The sequence below is a fragment of the Podarcis raffonei genome, chromosome 2 (assembly GCF_027172205.1).
Source record: "Podarcis raffonei isolate rPodRaf1 chromosome 2, rPodRaf1.pri, whole genome shotgun sequence".
Classification (NCBI taxonomy): Eukaryota; Metazoa; Chordata; class Lepidosauria; order Squamata; family Lacertidae; genus Podarcis; species Podarcis raffonei.
In genome coordinates, this window is record NC_070603.1 from 71,040,224 (window position 1) to 71,056,408 (window position 16,185).

Below are 16,185 nucleotides of genomic sequence, written 5' to 3' on the forward strand. Positions count from 1 at the left end.
ATGTCTAGATCCAAACCTGGTCTGAGGAACACAGCATCTATATTGCCTTTTGCTGCTAAATTTAAATAGCTCTACCTATTCACAATATATATTACTTTAAACCTTTTAAAGAGTTGCTCAAGTGTTATTTCTCAGGACTGTATCTGGAGAGAGGTGGCATGTCAGAATGGTGTGTTCTTTCCACTGCTTCTGCTGCCACTGGGAACCTCTTGCAATACAGGAAAATGTGATTTCAAGGTATCTAGTCTCCCAAATAATGAAAGATCATGTATGAAGCAGGCTTCAGATTTTAAGTTATCACCTTACCAAGGTCAACTTTGTGCCACAACAAACCTGAACCAGTACTAAGCCAAGGAAACAATGTGCACCTGGAGCTCAGGGGGCGAATCAAAAACTTATTCAAACACAAGTTTGAATTCAGTGGATGTGCCTAATGATTTGAAGTTCTATGACACAATATACGAAGCTAATAATGATTTGCAACCAACTGATTTACAATGCAGAAGCAGATGTAACGGTTAACTCTTTCAGTTTCCATTTACAAAGAAAGAAAAGTCATCTGCTTTCAGGCCTAGGCTGAGTGGAGAAATACAAAAAAAAAAACCCACAGGAAGGGTGTGGAAGCCAAGAATGAGACACTTATTTAAGGGTGGAACCTCTAAGACTTGTTACAATACTAGTTATGATTGCAGTAACTGCTGATGTGACAATCATGCTAGATTCCATCATAGTTTTTCCAAAGCAAGCTGCCTTATCATATAGAAAAACTAATATCCCTACTTAAGAATTGGGAAAGTGTACTGGGAAAGATTGGAGGGGAAGGGCACTGGCTCCCTTACTGTCAGAACATAGTCCAAAAAGTAGAACCGTGCAGTGACATTTTCCCTCCTCCACTTCCCAGTCCTTTCCAAACTCCAAATTCTAATCCCCTCGCCACACAACTTTACCTGCAAAAAGCCCGGAGTTATCAATGGGTCCCGGGAAGAGATTAGGTTCCCCAACGTTGTACAAGTCCCAACTGTCAAAGCCCACGTATTTCTTCCACTGCTTGAACCACCGGCTGTCAATTAGGAACCTGCAATAAAAGGGGGTGAAAGACGCCTTGAGAAGAGGAGGAAGGGGGAAGAAAGAGTAATAAAACAAACAAATGGGGCAGGATTGGAGCGGGAGGCAGGAAAGGTGAACGAAGTTGCTGGAACGGACGGGGCGAAGAAGAGTGACTCAGCACCGGGAGGGCCCGGCCGGCACCGACATACCCTCTTCCTACCACCAACACCAAACTCCCGGGGGGAGCAGCTCGCGCCTCCTGCTGCCCCCCCCTTCCGAACACCCGCATTCGAAAGCCAACAGCCCGGGCGCGCGGAGGGCCTGCGCGGAGGAGGTGGCGCGCGCGCGGCCTGGCTCTCAACCTGACACCGAGAGACGAAAGGAGCCGCCGCGCTCTCTCGCTCCCGCCGCCCCACCCGCCACAACGGCCCCGCTTCCTTCTCACCACGACTCTCCCGGCCGCAGCGCCGTCCCCAGCAGCGGCATAAGTTCCGCCCGTTGCGTCCCGGCGTCCGGCCTCAGGCCGGCGCCGCCGCCTCCCCCGCCGTCTAACCCTACTTCGGCAGCCGCCATGACAGTACTGCAAGCGCTTTCGCCCGGCCGGCCGTCCCCAACTGCGGATATCCTTCCTCGCCCGGCCGCCGCCGCGCGCACAGAACAGCACTGCGCAGGCGCGGCGGCGACGCCTCCGGGCGTTCGGAGGGCAGGGAGCGCCGGGCCGAGCGCCTCCGCCTGAGCGGGGTGTTTTGACGCTGAGGAAGAAGGAGCCGCTTTCCGGGCGGGGCGGCAGGGAAACCCTCGTTCTCCAGTCGCTCACACAGGCTCCGTCTGCGGTGTCAGTTACCTCTGAAGGGCTGAGAATTGCAGGTCGTGCCTCAAACTAGACAGCGACCCTGGCTATAAAGGGATCCTTCTGCATTCGGTGGACTAGAACTACCAACATCTAGAGGGCACCACGTTGGCGACCCGTGGATCTCTGCTGGTGCAGCTGCATTTTGGCTTCTTTAGGTGTTATGCTGCCATGACACTTTCTTGTTTCTGGACATCCCACTCCTTGAAACCAGCAGCCAACCCAGTGAATTGATATTGAAGGTCTTGTGGGTCGTCCTGCTGGGTTGGCATAAGGGCAATGGCAATTGTCCTTTTTATCCTAAGCTTTTTTTTGGAGACTGCTCGTCTAGGAAATATACGGTACCATGTTGGGCTCTTTTTGCGGCAACCATTAATATTGGGTGATATTGAATTGCAGTTGCTTACTTGTGCAACAGGCTTCCTGCTCCTGCAAATGGGACTTCCCCTTTCCCATTTCTCCCCTGCAACTCCCCAACACATGGCAAATCTGCTTTGGAGGTTAGCACCCTCTCCAGAACAGATTGCAGTAGGCAGAAAACTAGTATGTAAGTAAATTGTAATCACCACCACCAACTATGGTCCTAAAGATATGACTGAGGTATCACATTAAAGCACAGAAATATGCTTACAGAAGAGCAATAGCATTACTCTTCGCCATCAGATAATATTCAAGAGAAAAATAGGGGGTAAAAGCAGCATGTAGTCTTTGAAATACTATTGGGTGCAAGATCTCTGGTTTCTGTTAATTGAAGTAAGTCCTCCGTAGCCATTGGCTCAGCTGTTGAAATGAACAATTTATGAATGTTCCTCCAAAGGCCTTCATACACAAAGTCTAGGAAAGATTGGGCTCAAATATATTCAATGGAAAGAAAGGATGCATGATTGCCCTCTGAAAACATAGATCTTGATGTGCTTTGACCATGCTAAAGATATTAGTGTTATTAGGACAACAGGATATGAGGATAATTTGTTTAATTACACATTTTAACAACTGCCTGTTATAACTATATAGTAATTGTAATGTTAATCCTTTTTGTTCTTGTATGTTACATTCTTCAAACACCCATCTAATAAATCAATGCGGGGGCGTGTGTGGAATAAGCAAACAACATTGTTGCAGTATTTGTCGATTGTGTGTGCATATTTGAGAGAGAATGACACAGGAATAGGACACAGGTAAGATACATGCACACAAATATCTACAAAGCTGAATTTCATTTGTAGTATATTTTTCATCTAGTTCCAGTTTCCACTCCTGTCCCACACAACTAATAACAAGCCTTTTTATTTCTAGCAAATTACCTTCCACATTTATTTGTAATGTTGCTTATTGAATCCAGTTTGTTAATAAGGACTATGATTTGGTAGAATTCTTTGTAGAATTTTTGCCAGTAGAAGCCAGATACCCAACCTATATCAAATAATTTATTATGTCAATCCACAGCTGTAGGGAATTTTTTTTGTCTCAGTTCAGTCAGTACATTATGCTAAACCAAATCGTGGTTTAGCATGAACACAGATTCTTGGAGCCATCATAACTGCTGCACTCCTTTGGTTCTGCTGCTAGCATGCTGCCCAGGGCTAAGCCATATTTTGGTTTAGCATGCTGTCTAAATGCAGGCTCATGGTTTGTCTTCTCCAAACAAACTAAGCTGTAAACCAAGAACATACCTTAATTACAGCTCATGGTTTGCCCTAGAGCAAGACAAAGTACAAGCTCTGGTTTGGACAACATGCTAAGCAAAACCATGGCTTAGGCCAGAAACTGCAGTAGCAGCAGCCATGAACTCCTCTCGAGGGACCTGCTCAGTCATGGTTTAAGTAATAATACTTCAGCTCTTTTGGTAATGTGTTAAATGAGCTTAGGTTGAGATTTCAATTAACTAGTTGCAACCTAATTTTACGCAGCCTTATTATAAAGACACAGACATAATCGTCTTTGAAGCATTTTATTGGCATAGAATTTCATAAACTGCTGTTTCCCCTAGTGTAATTAACTACATCTTCACATACAAAATTTTACAAATACATCAAGTGTCCTTCAAGTGTTTAGAAGAAGCACCATCATAAATAAAATTTTGATGGAGAATAGAAACTTACTGCCAGAGTAAACAGATGAATTGCTGAAAAACAAGATCAGGCCACACAGACAAACAGCATGGAGTTTGGCACACGGAGGGCTGCTTCACATAGTAGGATTTAACCCACACATTAAAGCAGCCACTCATATTATTCAGCCTTGAGTCACGTAATACATGGTTGCCTCTCACATTAGAGGAAGGGTTATAATTTAGCTTACATCACGGCAAATAGATTCCTGCATTTCAATTAAGTTTCATTGCTATGATGCATAAGCAACTTTCTTCTGCTTATTCGGTTAGATCAGCCCAGTCTAATCTAGGACAGATCTACAATTCACTCTAGTATGGAAAGTATACTCAACCTAGGACATCATCTAAGCAATAGCCTAGCTGAAAAAAAGAAGTAGACATTTCTGCAAGGCACATTTTCTGGTTCTTGGTGACTCGCTAAAGCAGCTTTTGAATATCATCCTGGATCTTGATGGTTTCAAAACGCCTGCTGTAACGCTTGAAAGGCACTCCATCACGGCTTATGAGGAACTTCTCAAAATTCCATGCGATGTCACTGCGACACACCGGGGACCAGATGATGAACTGTGGGTTGGTCATCAGAGACACGGGGTCATCATGTGGAAAGGGCAACTCTTTCTTCAGGAATTTGAAGAGTGGGTGAGCGTTTTCCCCATTCACCTCACACTTCTCAAAGACACTGAAGTTGGGCTCATACCCATTGCCTGGGCGGACATACTTTAGTGAATTCAGGATCTCCTCGTTGGTGGAATTTTCCTGTAAAAAGGAGAGAGAAGATATATGCTTAGTTCCAAATGTCAGTACAAGGTGTAGCAAACAACCACAGCAGCACCAACCAGGCTACTGACTTCTGCTTTATGTGACATTTTCTTTTGCTTCACCAACCCCTTCACCATGACGATAGCAGCTTTGCAGAGAGAAAGATTTGTCTTCTTGCAAAAACACTGGGCAAAAACATTCCCTTCTGTCGCAACTTGCTACTTGTTACAGTATCTTAGTTTAGTTCAGCAAACATATGGAGATTAAAGTTATGGAGAAAAGCAAGTTTTACCTACCAGTTCTATAAACTGCTCTGCTGCAGTTGCAAGGAGTTAGTAGGATCTGAAACTTCAAGTTCCTCATTGAAAGTAACATTTACAGAACAAATAATTTCTTCCTCAAACATAAGTCAACTGATATTCCCTAGCATATTGCCCAATCAGTGACAGACATTTTGGGGTAGTGCTGTGGATGTCTCTTGACAAATAACAGAAGGTCTTAAATAACTGGGCAGGAGGGGTGGGGAATGAAGCAATAAAAAGCACTTCCAATTATTTCCAATTTAAGCCCTTACAAGCAGATTGTGATGTTGCCACACAGTTTAGGCAAGTACCCTAATTGGAAGTTTGTGCATAAGGGTTTAGATGTGCAATCAAAATGCACAGTTCAGCTTTGTACACTTTGACTATGCAAACTGCTTCATCCCCTGCCCCATCTTGAGTACCCCACTGCTTTTTGTCCCATTCAGAGAAATACTACTTCAAGCCTCAATTCATGTAACACTAATATGTCCCTGCTGCACACTGCCTCCAAGGTGTGGCTGGGAACTGAAATTTTACAACACCCTTATCAATTCTGGTGAAGCAGGTATTTGTACATGCCAGTATCAGCAACCCTCAGTCTGTCTTCTGCCATGATTTGACCTAGTCCTAGACCTTTTGGATTGCATGCAACAAAATTATCCTGATAGCACGAGGACTTCCTTCCACTTGTGCAACAAGCTTTCCTCTTCCACTCCTTGTGTGCCCCCCCCATCTGCTCTGGACTGTTGGGGAGCCTCCAGAACAGACTGGAGTCAAGGGAATAGGATTTCCTATTGTATGCCAGGTAGGGTTTGAAAAACAAGAAGCTTATTTATACCCCCTACTGAGCAAGATCGGTCAAAATGACTGAGCCAGTAAGTATTGTAAGAGCACAGCTGCTTTATTAGTTTCACGGAGGTAGAGTAGCCATCCTCTGAGCCAGCTACTTGGTTGAAAACTGCAGACTTCCAAGCCTTACCAAACTATCACCTCCCAATCCACATGCTCCAAATTACGATGGTAAAATGCATGTTTCAATTCCTGAATTTGACTATCTGCTCCCACAACAAGAGGAGCAACTGGTCTATGCAGCCTTCCCCACTTTGTTTCTTGGTGTACAAAGTTTCCACTCAAATCTGGAGAATACATTTATAGTATGAATATACCACTTAAAAGTCATGGAGAATCCCGAGAACTGTCAATTGGGAAATGTAGCTTTGCAAGAGCAGCACCCTTAAACTACAGTTCCCAGTATTCTCCTTGACTGCTGAAGCGGTACAGTAGCACTTTAAATGAAGTTCCAAATGCTGCCGTTCTCAAAAGAGGTAGCTGTAGCTGGTTCAGTCACAACCACCATCCTCTTTTCCACTTCACACAAGTGGAGATGCACGGAAATGGCGGCATTTGAGTGAGTGAGTGGGAAGGAAGCCATTACGCAGTTTAGCTTGTGAGCAGACAGGGGAAACTGGTAAGGTTGTAAAAGCAGCAGCCACATGTCTACAGCACAACTTGTAGGGTGATCTCTCTGCTGGAAAATGTAACAAAGCCTTGCTTCCTCTCTCCCCTCCACAATCACCCAACAAGGTGCTGACTTGAGATGCAGAGCAACTGGGTTAAGTGTCTCCTCGGGGCACGATTCCCCCCCCCCCGCTATCAATGCCCCAAGGGGCTCTTGCTAACCTTTCCTGTGGTCGGCAGGCATAAAGCCAGCTTGGGGGGGGGGATTCCTCATCGAAGCACTCTTATGCCCAGATAAGAGCCTGTAAAGCAAGCCGGGGGGGATGTTGTGGCGATACGGAAGGCATCAGTTTCAGCATCTGGGAAGGCGCGGTTCTTATCACAGAGAAGGCAGGGGTGGCTGGGAGCCGTGATAGAGCTTACAGGAACTAGGTTCACCCCCGCTCCATCGAGAGCAAGAGAGAAAATAAAGCTTCTGGCCATGTGCAGAGTGCGCTCTTTCCTTCCTCCTCCCTCCCCTTCCTATAAACCTAGGACTGAGAAGCCTCCACACAAAGCAGCCCCCGCCCCCCATAAAAAGACCTACAAGCCGACTTGGGAGCTTGTGTCGCCCAAGGGCGCCTCGTTCCCTACGCAGCAGGGAAAGCTCCCAAGGGGAAGGTCTCGTCCTCCTCCTCCTCGCCCGCCGCGCCCCCTCGACGGCGGCTACGGTACCTGGTGGCCGAATTGGTTGCACGGGAAGGCGAGCACCGTGAGCCCCTGAGGCCCAAAGCGCTGCTGGAGCTCTCGGAACTGCGTGAAGTCCCGGCTCGTGGTGCCTCAGAGGGAAGCCACGTTGGAGACCAGCACCACCCGGCCCAGCAGCGAGCCCAGGTCGACGGGCTCCCCGCCGCCCAGGGGCCGCACCAGCACTCCCGCCAGGCTAGACAGCGATGCTCCGGCCATGCTGCGAGCCATCGAGGATGCAGAGCAAGTGCGCGGCCCCAGGGCACCTCCGGCCCTTTTCAGCAAGCCCAGCAACTCCGCCCACCTCGCCATGGCTCGGTCTGGTCCTGGAGTGGGTGGGGCTAGCGGGAGAAAGCTCCGCCCATCGTCTTTGTCCTCGTCTGCCGCCGATAAACCCGCTTTCTTTTACTCCACCCCGATTCCGACCGCTTCCTGCCGCGAGCATTCTGGGCATGCGCGGGAACCCTGCGATTCGAAGGTCATTTTCAAATGCCGACTGCGAATGAGTGATTTGCTTGGCTCGAAGCCAGCGTGGTTTGCTGGCGTTTCTCTTCCTTGTGGATTAATTTAATCATTCTCTTCTTAAAGATCCCACCTCACGTAAAGCACAGCCGCTCTTCTGATGAAGGAAACGCAGCCCTGTTGCTGCTGGGGAGAGGAGACCAAGCAGCAAATAACTACCTGCCCCGTTTCTTAGGAAGCAGAAGCTGATTCCTAAGGTGTCTGACTTGGCATGTCTCAAAGCTTAAGGTGGGCTGCATGCCCCAAGTTGCTTATCTATCATTGTCGTTGAGTCATCATGCTTTTATGTGTGTTGTGCAAACAAAGGTTCTGAAGGTTATTTTATGTCTCGAAGGGGACGCTCACAGTCATGGGAATGCATGATGTGGGGTACAGCAAAGCTTATTTTGGAGCTCAGAACGTAATAATAATAATAATAATAATAATAATAATAATAATAATTTTATTTATACCCCGCCCATCTGGCTGAGTTTCTCCAGCCACTCTGGGCGGCTCCCAATCGAATGTTAAAAACAATACAGCATTAAATATTAAAAACTTCCCTAACAGGGCTGCCTTCAGATGTCTTTTAAAGATAGGATAGCTGCTTATTTCGCTAGTTCCATTTAAAGTTTTCGGATTCATCTCTGTTTCGATTTTCCATGCAAATAAGGAAATTAAAATTAGGCAACCAGGTTCAGCATCCTCCGATTTGACTCCCATAATCCAAGCCGCCTTCTCCAAGTGACAAGTCCTTTTGAAGGCAGCTGTGGGGAATGCAAAACGTGTAGCTGCCTTTATCGTTCTTGGGGAAGGCAGGAGCAGTCTCTTGCTTGCTAACCGTCTCTGTGCAGGTTTGGTCATAGTTTACCAGATTACTGTGGGAAACTTCTATGCTAGCCCGAGCATCATATAGGAGGGTTGGGATAAAAATGAAAAATGTTTCATCACTTCTTTCATTAAAAAAAGGAAAGGAAAGGAACTGTAACAAAATGCCCAACCTGGATGGCCTGGGTTCTAGTACTGTGGGAGAAGGAGAACAAAAATCTCCCAGTGCATTTTCTCTATACACCACTTCATCTATTTTTTTAAAATGAATTATAAAGTACTATTTCCACTGAAAGGATTACCTGCTCCAGCCTCAGTTATTCGATATTTTATATTGTACAAGAGAAACTGTTAAAAAAGGAAACAAATTAGGGATTGGAAAGGTGTAGATCAGGTTCTGAATAGCCAGAACAATCAGGTGTTAGAACTGTAAGAAAAAGTCTTTGTTTCAGAAAACTGGGCTTAAAGTTGTGACTGATAATTACACCATCCTGGCAAGTTTTGAAATGCTGAAATCTAAATGTACCAACTCAGGAGTAAGTCTCATTAAACTCAATTTGGCTTACTCCCAGACAAGTGGATGTAGGATCGTTGCGTAAATCTAGATCTTCCTTATTGCCCCAGAAAAAAAGTTAATATTTTCTGCTTAGCAATCTCAATAGTTCCTCAGCGTTGGACTTCAATGGAAATACTTCAAAGCTCCCTCAATATTGCAGTATGCTATAAAGTCCAGGTGAGCAATAACTGCAAATAAAAAGCACTGAGGCTTACAATAGGAGTGGCAGTCAAACATTCAACAATAAATAGCAACCGCTCAGCCTCAGGTTGAGCAAGAGCTGGTTTCCTTTGCATTTAATAGCTCACCTGCCCTCCCACACTGCTCTTCTAGAAGCTTCTACACCAGCTTGAACACTTCCTCACTCTGGGTGGTGCCACTGTAAGGACTGGGCCCAGTTAGGCCGTTCTGAAGAAGTGAGCAAAAGGAGTAAGAACACCCAGCTCCTCCTTTTCCTCTACTGCAGGCATGCATTGCACTAGACAATTAAAACTTCCCATCAGCACAATATAACAACAATTTAAACATCTATGGCTTCCCCCAAATAATTATGAGAAATGTAGTTTGTTACGGATGCTGACAGGGCACCTGAAACAAACCACAAAATGGTGTCCCCACTAGGGTAGAAGATCTGCATTGGGAACAAGGGCAAATAAAGATCTACCCTGGGAACAAAGGGATAATACATATATACATGTGGTACATAAGAGCCAACTCCTCGAGGCCAAGGCCCCTAAACCTCCCCCAATAAAATATTTTAGGTGGCCACCTCCCAAACGTTGAAGAGCACTGCCATTTATATGGGGTGTGTGTGTGTGTGTGTGTGTGTGTGTGTGTGTGTTGCATAATGTAATTGAGTATGCTGGGTGGGGCTTACCTGCCTCTCCAATATTTTATTCAAGTTGGCACCCCTGCTGCCCAAGCTCACACATTGAGCTTTATGGCCAAGTAGGGACTTCAGACTTAAGTCATTCCACTTGACTCATCTTTGTGCACAAGTGAAGTGTACAGTATGGGTGTAATCTTGTGCGTCTGCCCCCGGATGCAGGACAGGGAAGGCAGCCAAATGGAAAAGGGGAGAGGTTTCAACATGTTGCTCTGCCTGTGTGCTGTTGCTGTAACTGCTCTTGCGAGAGATTTGCGGGAAAGACAAGGCACACACACACAGAGTTCCTCCTGCATCACTTCCTTTGTGAGCTTGGGGAGCTGCCTGCTTTTAAGCCAAGCTTCTGCTTTTAAGCCAAGGTTGCCACCCTTTTCTCCAGCAACGTTCCTGTGGTTTGGAACTGCTCTACGAGGCAAACGCTCGACAGGTTAGACTTTCCTCCTGATTCATTGCATGGTTGTTGCATGTTCCAGAATTGTTCTGTGAATATCAAGTGTCAAAGAATGCAAGACAAGTCATGCCGCAGTTAAAAAGGAAAAAAATGCATCATTTGCCCTGTTCCCAATATTAAAAGTGGCAGCAAATTGCTTCTTGGAAGTCAGGTGATCCTATGTCCTTTACGATCTGGCATGTCTTTTTAGAACTAAAAGCACCCTTTGAATTCTTTGTCTGTGATCCCCAGACTCAGTTATAAAGGAGCATCTTTAGTTCCTCCCATTATGAATGAATGAATGCTTTGCATTTATACCCCATCATTTTCTTCAAGGAACTCATGGTGGCATTCATACTTTCCCCCCTCCTTATTTAATCCCCAAAACAATCCTGTGAGGTAGGCTAGACTGAGAGGCAGTGCCTGGCCCAGGGAGCTTCATTCATGGCCGAGTGGCGGTTTGAACCCTGGTCTCCCAGATCCTAGTCTGACACTCTAACCATTGCACCACACTGAATAATTTGTGAACTCAGTTGTTTCAATAGGATTTAAATATGTAACTCCCAGTTTTATGGCTGTCTGTTTGAATGTGCCACAATTTCCACTTTCAGTGCTGCTCGGTTTCTGTTTTGTTTTGAAGCAATAACTGCATTCTAAGTTGCTATTGCTTTTAGAAATTACTTGCAAATTGAACTTGTACTTTTATTATATCATATGTGGTTTTACGATTTGACTGAATGCCACTCTGAGTACTTTTAGTAGAACAGGATATATAAAAGAAATGAATGTTTGATTGCTTGTACTAAAAGAGTAAAGCATGCATCTGCATGGAACCTTATCATTTTTCAAATCAAAGCCCTACCAAATAATCTGCATGGCACATCTTGCAGATAGGTTTGTGTGACCCCAAAACATCCTGTTTGTCCTGCAAAGAATATTTCTTGGCACTTATTGCTGCAAAGGTGCCTGCGACAATATGTTTGAGGAAGTTGTTTGTGAAAGTCATTTCCTCATATGTGTGTCCCTTGCTCTTGTTTCAGCTTAGCCATTGTTGAAATAATTGCACAAGTGTCAGTGCAAAACAAATAAAGCGCACCTGGTGTAACAATTCAAAGCCATTTCTGTGCAGGCTTGGAGAGAAGCGGGCAAATACGCATTGCAAATATTTGTTTCTCCCCTTACAAGCCAAGCTGCCATAATGAAACCGGGAAGTAAAAGGACAGCTGGACTGATTAAATACTTTCTTTTCTTTTCTGGGCCCCCACATTGTGGGGGCTCAGTGATTTGCTGAAGCACTAAGACACGGCTTGTATAGATGCTATGCAACAAAGACAGTGGCAGCTGCAACAAGGATGTTTTGTGCACCCTAGGACTATGAGGGGGAGGGAGGGGAGTCCAACTGAGTTTAGTGGTGCTCACTTCCAAGTAAGAACATAAGAAGAGCCTGCTGGATCAAGCCAGTGGCCCACCTAGTATAGCATCATTTCTCACAATGGTCAACTAGATGTCCATTGGAAACCTGCGAACAGGATTTGAGCACAAGAGCCCTCTCCCCTCCTGTGGCTTCCAGCAACTGGTACTGGGAATCATTGCTGCCTCCAGCTGTGGAGGCAGAACATAGCCATCAGGGCTAGTAGCCATCAACAGCCCTCTCCTCCATGACTTTATCTAATCCTCTTTTAAAGCCATCTTGGTTGGTGGTCATCACTGCCTCCTGTGGGAGCAAGACCCATCATTTCAACTACTCGTTACGTGAATAAATACTTTATCTGTCCTTAATCTTCCAACATTCAGCTTCATTCATTGGATGTCCATGAGTTCTAGTTATGAGAGAGGGGGAATAACTTTTCTCTATCCCCTCTCCCCATGCCACACATAATTTTATACATGTCTATTATTGTTGAATGGTCTCTTTAAATTTGAAGGTCCCTTATTGTTCCACAAGATGTGTATTTCTTTAAGGGTCAGAGCAAATAACGTGACCTACTTTTACAGCTGTGAAGCAGTGTAGCAGGTGCTGTTAAGTTGTGTTAATTAAGCTGTGTCAGCAATTGGGTATAGTATATAAAGAGCAGCACCTAGCTCTCTCAGGACCCTAGTGGTTGGGTTGGTGGATGGGTCATGCTTATTGATATATTATAATTAATGTAAAAAGGAGTTTTTGTTTTTGTTATTAAAACCTAGCAAAAGTTATTTTTGCGTTCCTTGTAATGTGTGGTCTCCCCAGCATGTTTTCTGCAGCGCAACTAATCTGCAAATAGCCAACAATGATATGTATGTAAATAAGTATGCCTAAGCTTGGAGTCCTCATCAGCCACTCTAGCGTTACCTGACATGCTTTTCAGTTCTCATGACTTTCACTGACACAGCAGGAGCTGAGGACCTTTCACTGCCCCACCCCCAGGTGTGCTCTGAGCATGGTTACAATTTAGTCTGTAGTCTCTGTCACACAGATTCTCAACAGCATTTCCTCCCACTAGTCCTGTTTTCTTTTGTTGTTTAAATAGGTGCTTGGGGACTGTGTTGGCTGACCAACCAACCAACCAACTCTTAATCATAGGGACGTGGGTTTGAGTCCCACATTGTGCAAACATTCCTGCACTGCAGAGGAGTGGACTAGATGTTTCTTGTGGTTCCACCCAATTCTACAATTCTATGAAAGATGCCTATACTTGCAGTACCGAACAAACAGTTCAGTATGACCAGTGTCTTGTAGATTTGCTATCTGAACAAAACAACTGAGCTGTTAATAATAAAGAGAATTTATTGAGTTACACATGATAGCCAGTGACCATGCATTTGCCTGTGCTTTTAATGAGAATTCAAATGTTTCCATCTTGCGTCTTATCTATTCACTATATGTTTTCCAACATCTTTAATTGAGCAGAACTTTCAATCATCACACCATTCTTCCTCAGTCTGGTTACAGGAGTTCCACTGGATCACACTAAAGGTACAGCATCATGTTCCCAAGCACATGCGTCAAGGAAGCCCATAGCAGAGCATGAAGTACCCTCTCCCCCAGCCTGTTTAGTTAGCATGGCAAACACCTAATAACTGACCTGCCCACCATAAGTTTGCCTTAACACCACTTGAAAACCAGCCAGATTGGTGGCCCTTGCCGCACCTGTGGCAGAAAGCTGCAGGTTATGCATTGTGTGGAATGTAAAAAACAGCCTGCAACGTTTTTCCAGCTCACACTGTGATAAAGATGAATGGTGGCAGTTTTTATTTGTTTTGTAATCTGACTTTAAAAACAAACTGATCTTGTTTTTGAAAGCTGCATTGGGTTCTTTTTCAATGGAGAAAAACAAGATATAAATTATTGAAATAAAAACAAGTATGTTGGAAAGTATTAGAAATCTGAGAACATAAACAACACAGTGCCTATTCAGTATTTCATAAACTGAATGCTGTACACAATATTTATCACTGAAAGGGAGTGCCAATATCCCACAACTGAGGACTAGCGGAGGTTGAAATACAGCTTTTAAAAATGGTTTCACATGAAAGTGGATGACTAAGAGTTGACAATATTTTCCATGCACAAAATGGAAGATGGAAAAAATAATTACTGTGCTATGCCTTTTTTTCTTTTGTAGGCACCCCATCTTGGTTAGAGATAATGTTAATGCGTCATTCACTGAAACTGAAAAGTATCAAATTATTCTTACATCACCTTGGTATCATTGCTGAGGCACAGCGATATTCTGAGGTAATGTCTGGAAGAGATTGACAAATTATAAAGTGTATTTCGTACACACATTGAACATACTAACTTTACATGTTGCAAAGGCAAGATTCTGCAAGCACCTGTGAGGTTCTTTAGGCTTGCCCACATGACTATTTGGGTTTGTGTGTCTTTTAAAACACTTTCCTCTGTCAACAGCAGATTCCCTTGCAGTATCAAACTGCTTCTGAAGCTTCCCTCAGTTTCAAAAGTCCTGCCACATGGGACAAAATGTGGCAGAGCTGCTGTTCAAGAAGCAAACCTAAAACACTATGGGTCATACATAACTGAGAACGTATTTTAATCCTGTACTTAGCAGACAACCCAATAAAAGCAACGTGCAGACTTTATGGCAAGGGTCGGCAAACTAAGGCCCGCAGGCCAGATCTGGCCGAATTGACTTCTAAATCTGGTCCACGGACGGTCTGGGAATTGCTGCATGGATCTGATCGTTCAGGCTGCGCACGCGTTATTTCCCTCTCCCTCACATGGCGCCGGCGCCTCCTCCGTCCCTCCTTCTGGCTTCTCCCTGCTCTGCCTAGAGGAAGGGGGCTGGGCTTTGTTGGTGCCAGCAGCAGCAGCAGCAGCAGCAGCAGCAGCAGCAGCAGCAGCAGCAGCAGCGTTAGCACTCGAGTGGCTGCCACTGTAAGCAGGCTCAATTCGGGCTTTGTTGCTGCCAGCCCCTTTTCGGAGCCCTTTAACGCGCCACCCATCATCCCACCACTGCCAGCCTGTGCTGCTTGCAAGACACAGGTAAGCAGCCACTGGGCTCGTCCGGTGCTGTGGAGAAGGGAGAAGGGAGGGGAGAGTCGGGGGTGTGTGGCTTACCTGAGTAAAATGTGTCCTGTTATTTAAAATGCATCTCTGGGTTATTTGTGGGGCCTGCCTGGTGCTCTTGCATGGAATGTGTCCTTTTAAAATGCATCTTGGGTTATTTTAAGTATTTTAAATATTGTATTGTTATGTTTATGTTGATTAAAATCGTTTTAAAGATTGTATTGTTTTTCTTGTTTTTTGTGCACTACAAATATAGTATGTGCAGCGTGCATAGGAATTCCTTCATTTTTTTCAAAAATATAGTCCGGCCTCCAACAAGGTCTGGCAGTGGACTGGCTCCCTGCTGAAAAAGTTCGAGGACCCCTGCTTTATGGCAAGCAAAATTAGAGCATGGCATGCTTTTGCCACTGGACTGATGAGATGGTGCAGCAGGGAGAAAGGCACAACTAGGATGCTTCCTTTTTGGCAACCCCAAACATTCTCTAGGAAGGGGAGAAGGAAAGTTTGGGGTGATCATTTGTGACCATGTACCAAAGGACATAGCTGAAGACAGATGCACCAACACAAATTAGCAGCAGTTGCAAAAGTGCACTGGCATTTACATAAGCTAAAGCTTCTAGCATACACGGAAAATAATCTGACAGTAGATATGCATTACAGCTCTTTATAGTTACCTCATGCACTTGTATAGCTAAATATACAAACCTGTGCAATAATGCTAAAGAACTTTGACATTTCCCCCTTTAATGTTGTATTTTAATCTTGTTTTTAAGTTGTATTCATTCAACTTGTTTTTATTATTGCTTGTTGGCCGCCCTTGGCTGAGGAGGGCGGGGTATAAATAAAATTTATTATTATTATTATTATTATTATTATTATTATTATTTAGGGTGCTCAACTTTTTTTCTCTGATGTTGAGTAACAGTATTTGCTGCATGGTGCGCATTAAGATAACCATTTGCCAGAAACTTTGCTGTGCAGATATCTTCTCTTGTGCAGACATTTTTTAACCTGGCAATGCAAGCATGGATCCTTCTTGAGGAAAAGGCACTGCTCTGCTCTACCCCACCTTCATACCTGCTTAGGCAGCTTGCTAGGAGTACTGGTATCAAGTTGCCAGCACTAGCCAAGAGCCCAGCCGCTGGATATTCAGGAGCAAGTTACACATCTTCATATTTTAAAGTAGGGTTGTTATATTCTGCAGACAGTGCTGCTGACAATT

The 16,185-nt window shown here is 44.8% G+C and overlaps 2 protein-coding genes across 4 annotated transcripts in view; both read right to left on the reverse strand.

Annotated features, from left to right (window-relative positions):
* USP4 (ubiquitin specific peptidase 4) overlaps positions 1-1,736 on the reverse strand; it is a 37,255-nt gene extending 35,519 nt beyond the window's left edge. For all 3 annotated transcript variants that reach the window (XR_008328979.1, XM_053377373.1, XM_053377372.1), the window contains exons 1-2: positions 1,493-1,736; positions 948-1,075 (exon numbers count right to left, since the gene is read on the reverse strand). Coding sequence is in view for 2 of the 3 variants with exons in the window: in XM_053377373.1 (XP_053233348.1) it covers positions 948-1,075; positions 1,493-1,620 (256 nt within the window). In the remaining variant the exon portion in view is untranslated. The remainder of the gene's footprint in view (positions 1-947; positions 1,076-1,492) is intronic.
* Positions 1,737-3,834: 2,098 nt separating this feature from the next.
* GPX1 (glutathione peroxidase 1) lies at positions 3,835-7,601 on the reverse strand. The gene is made up of 2 exons (XM_053377378.1): positions 7,244-7,601; positions 3,835-4,766 (listed from the first exon to the last, which is right to left on the reverse strand). The coding sequence occupies exons 1-2, from the start codon at positions 7,565-7,567 to the stop codon at positions 4,428-4,430; spliced, it is 663 nt and encodes a 220-aa protein (XP_053233353.1). The 5' UTR covers positions 7,568-7,601; the 3' UTR covers positions 3,835-4,427.
* Between the last annotated feature and the right edge of the window lie 8,584 nt (positions 7,602-16,185).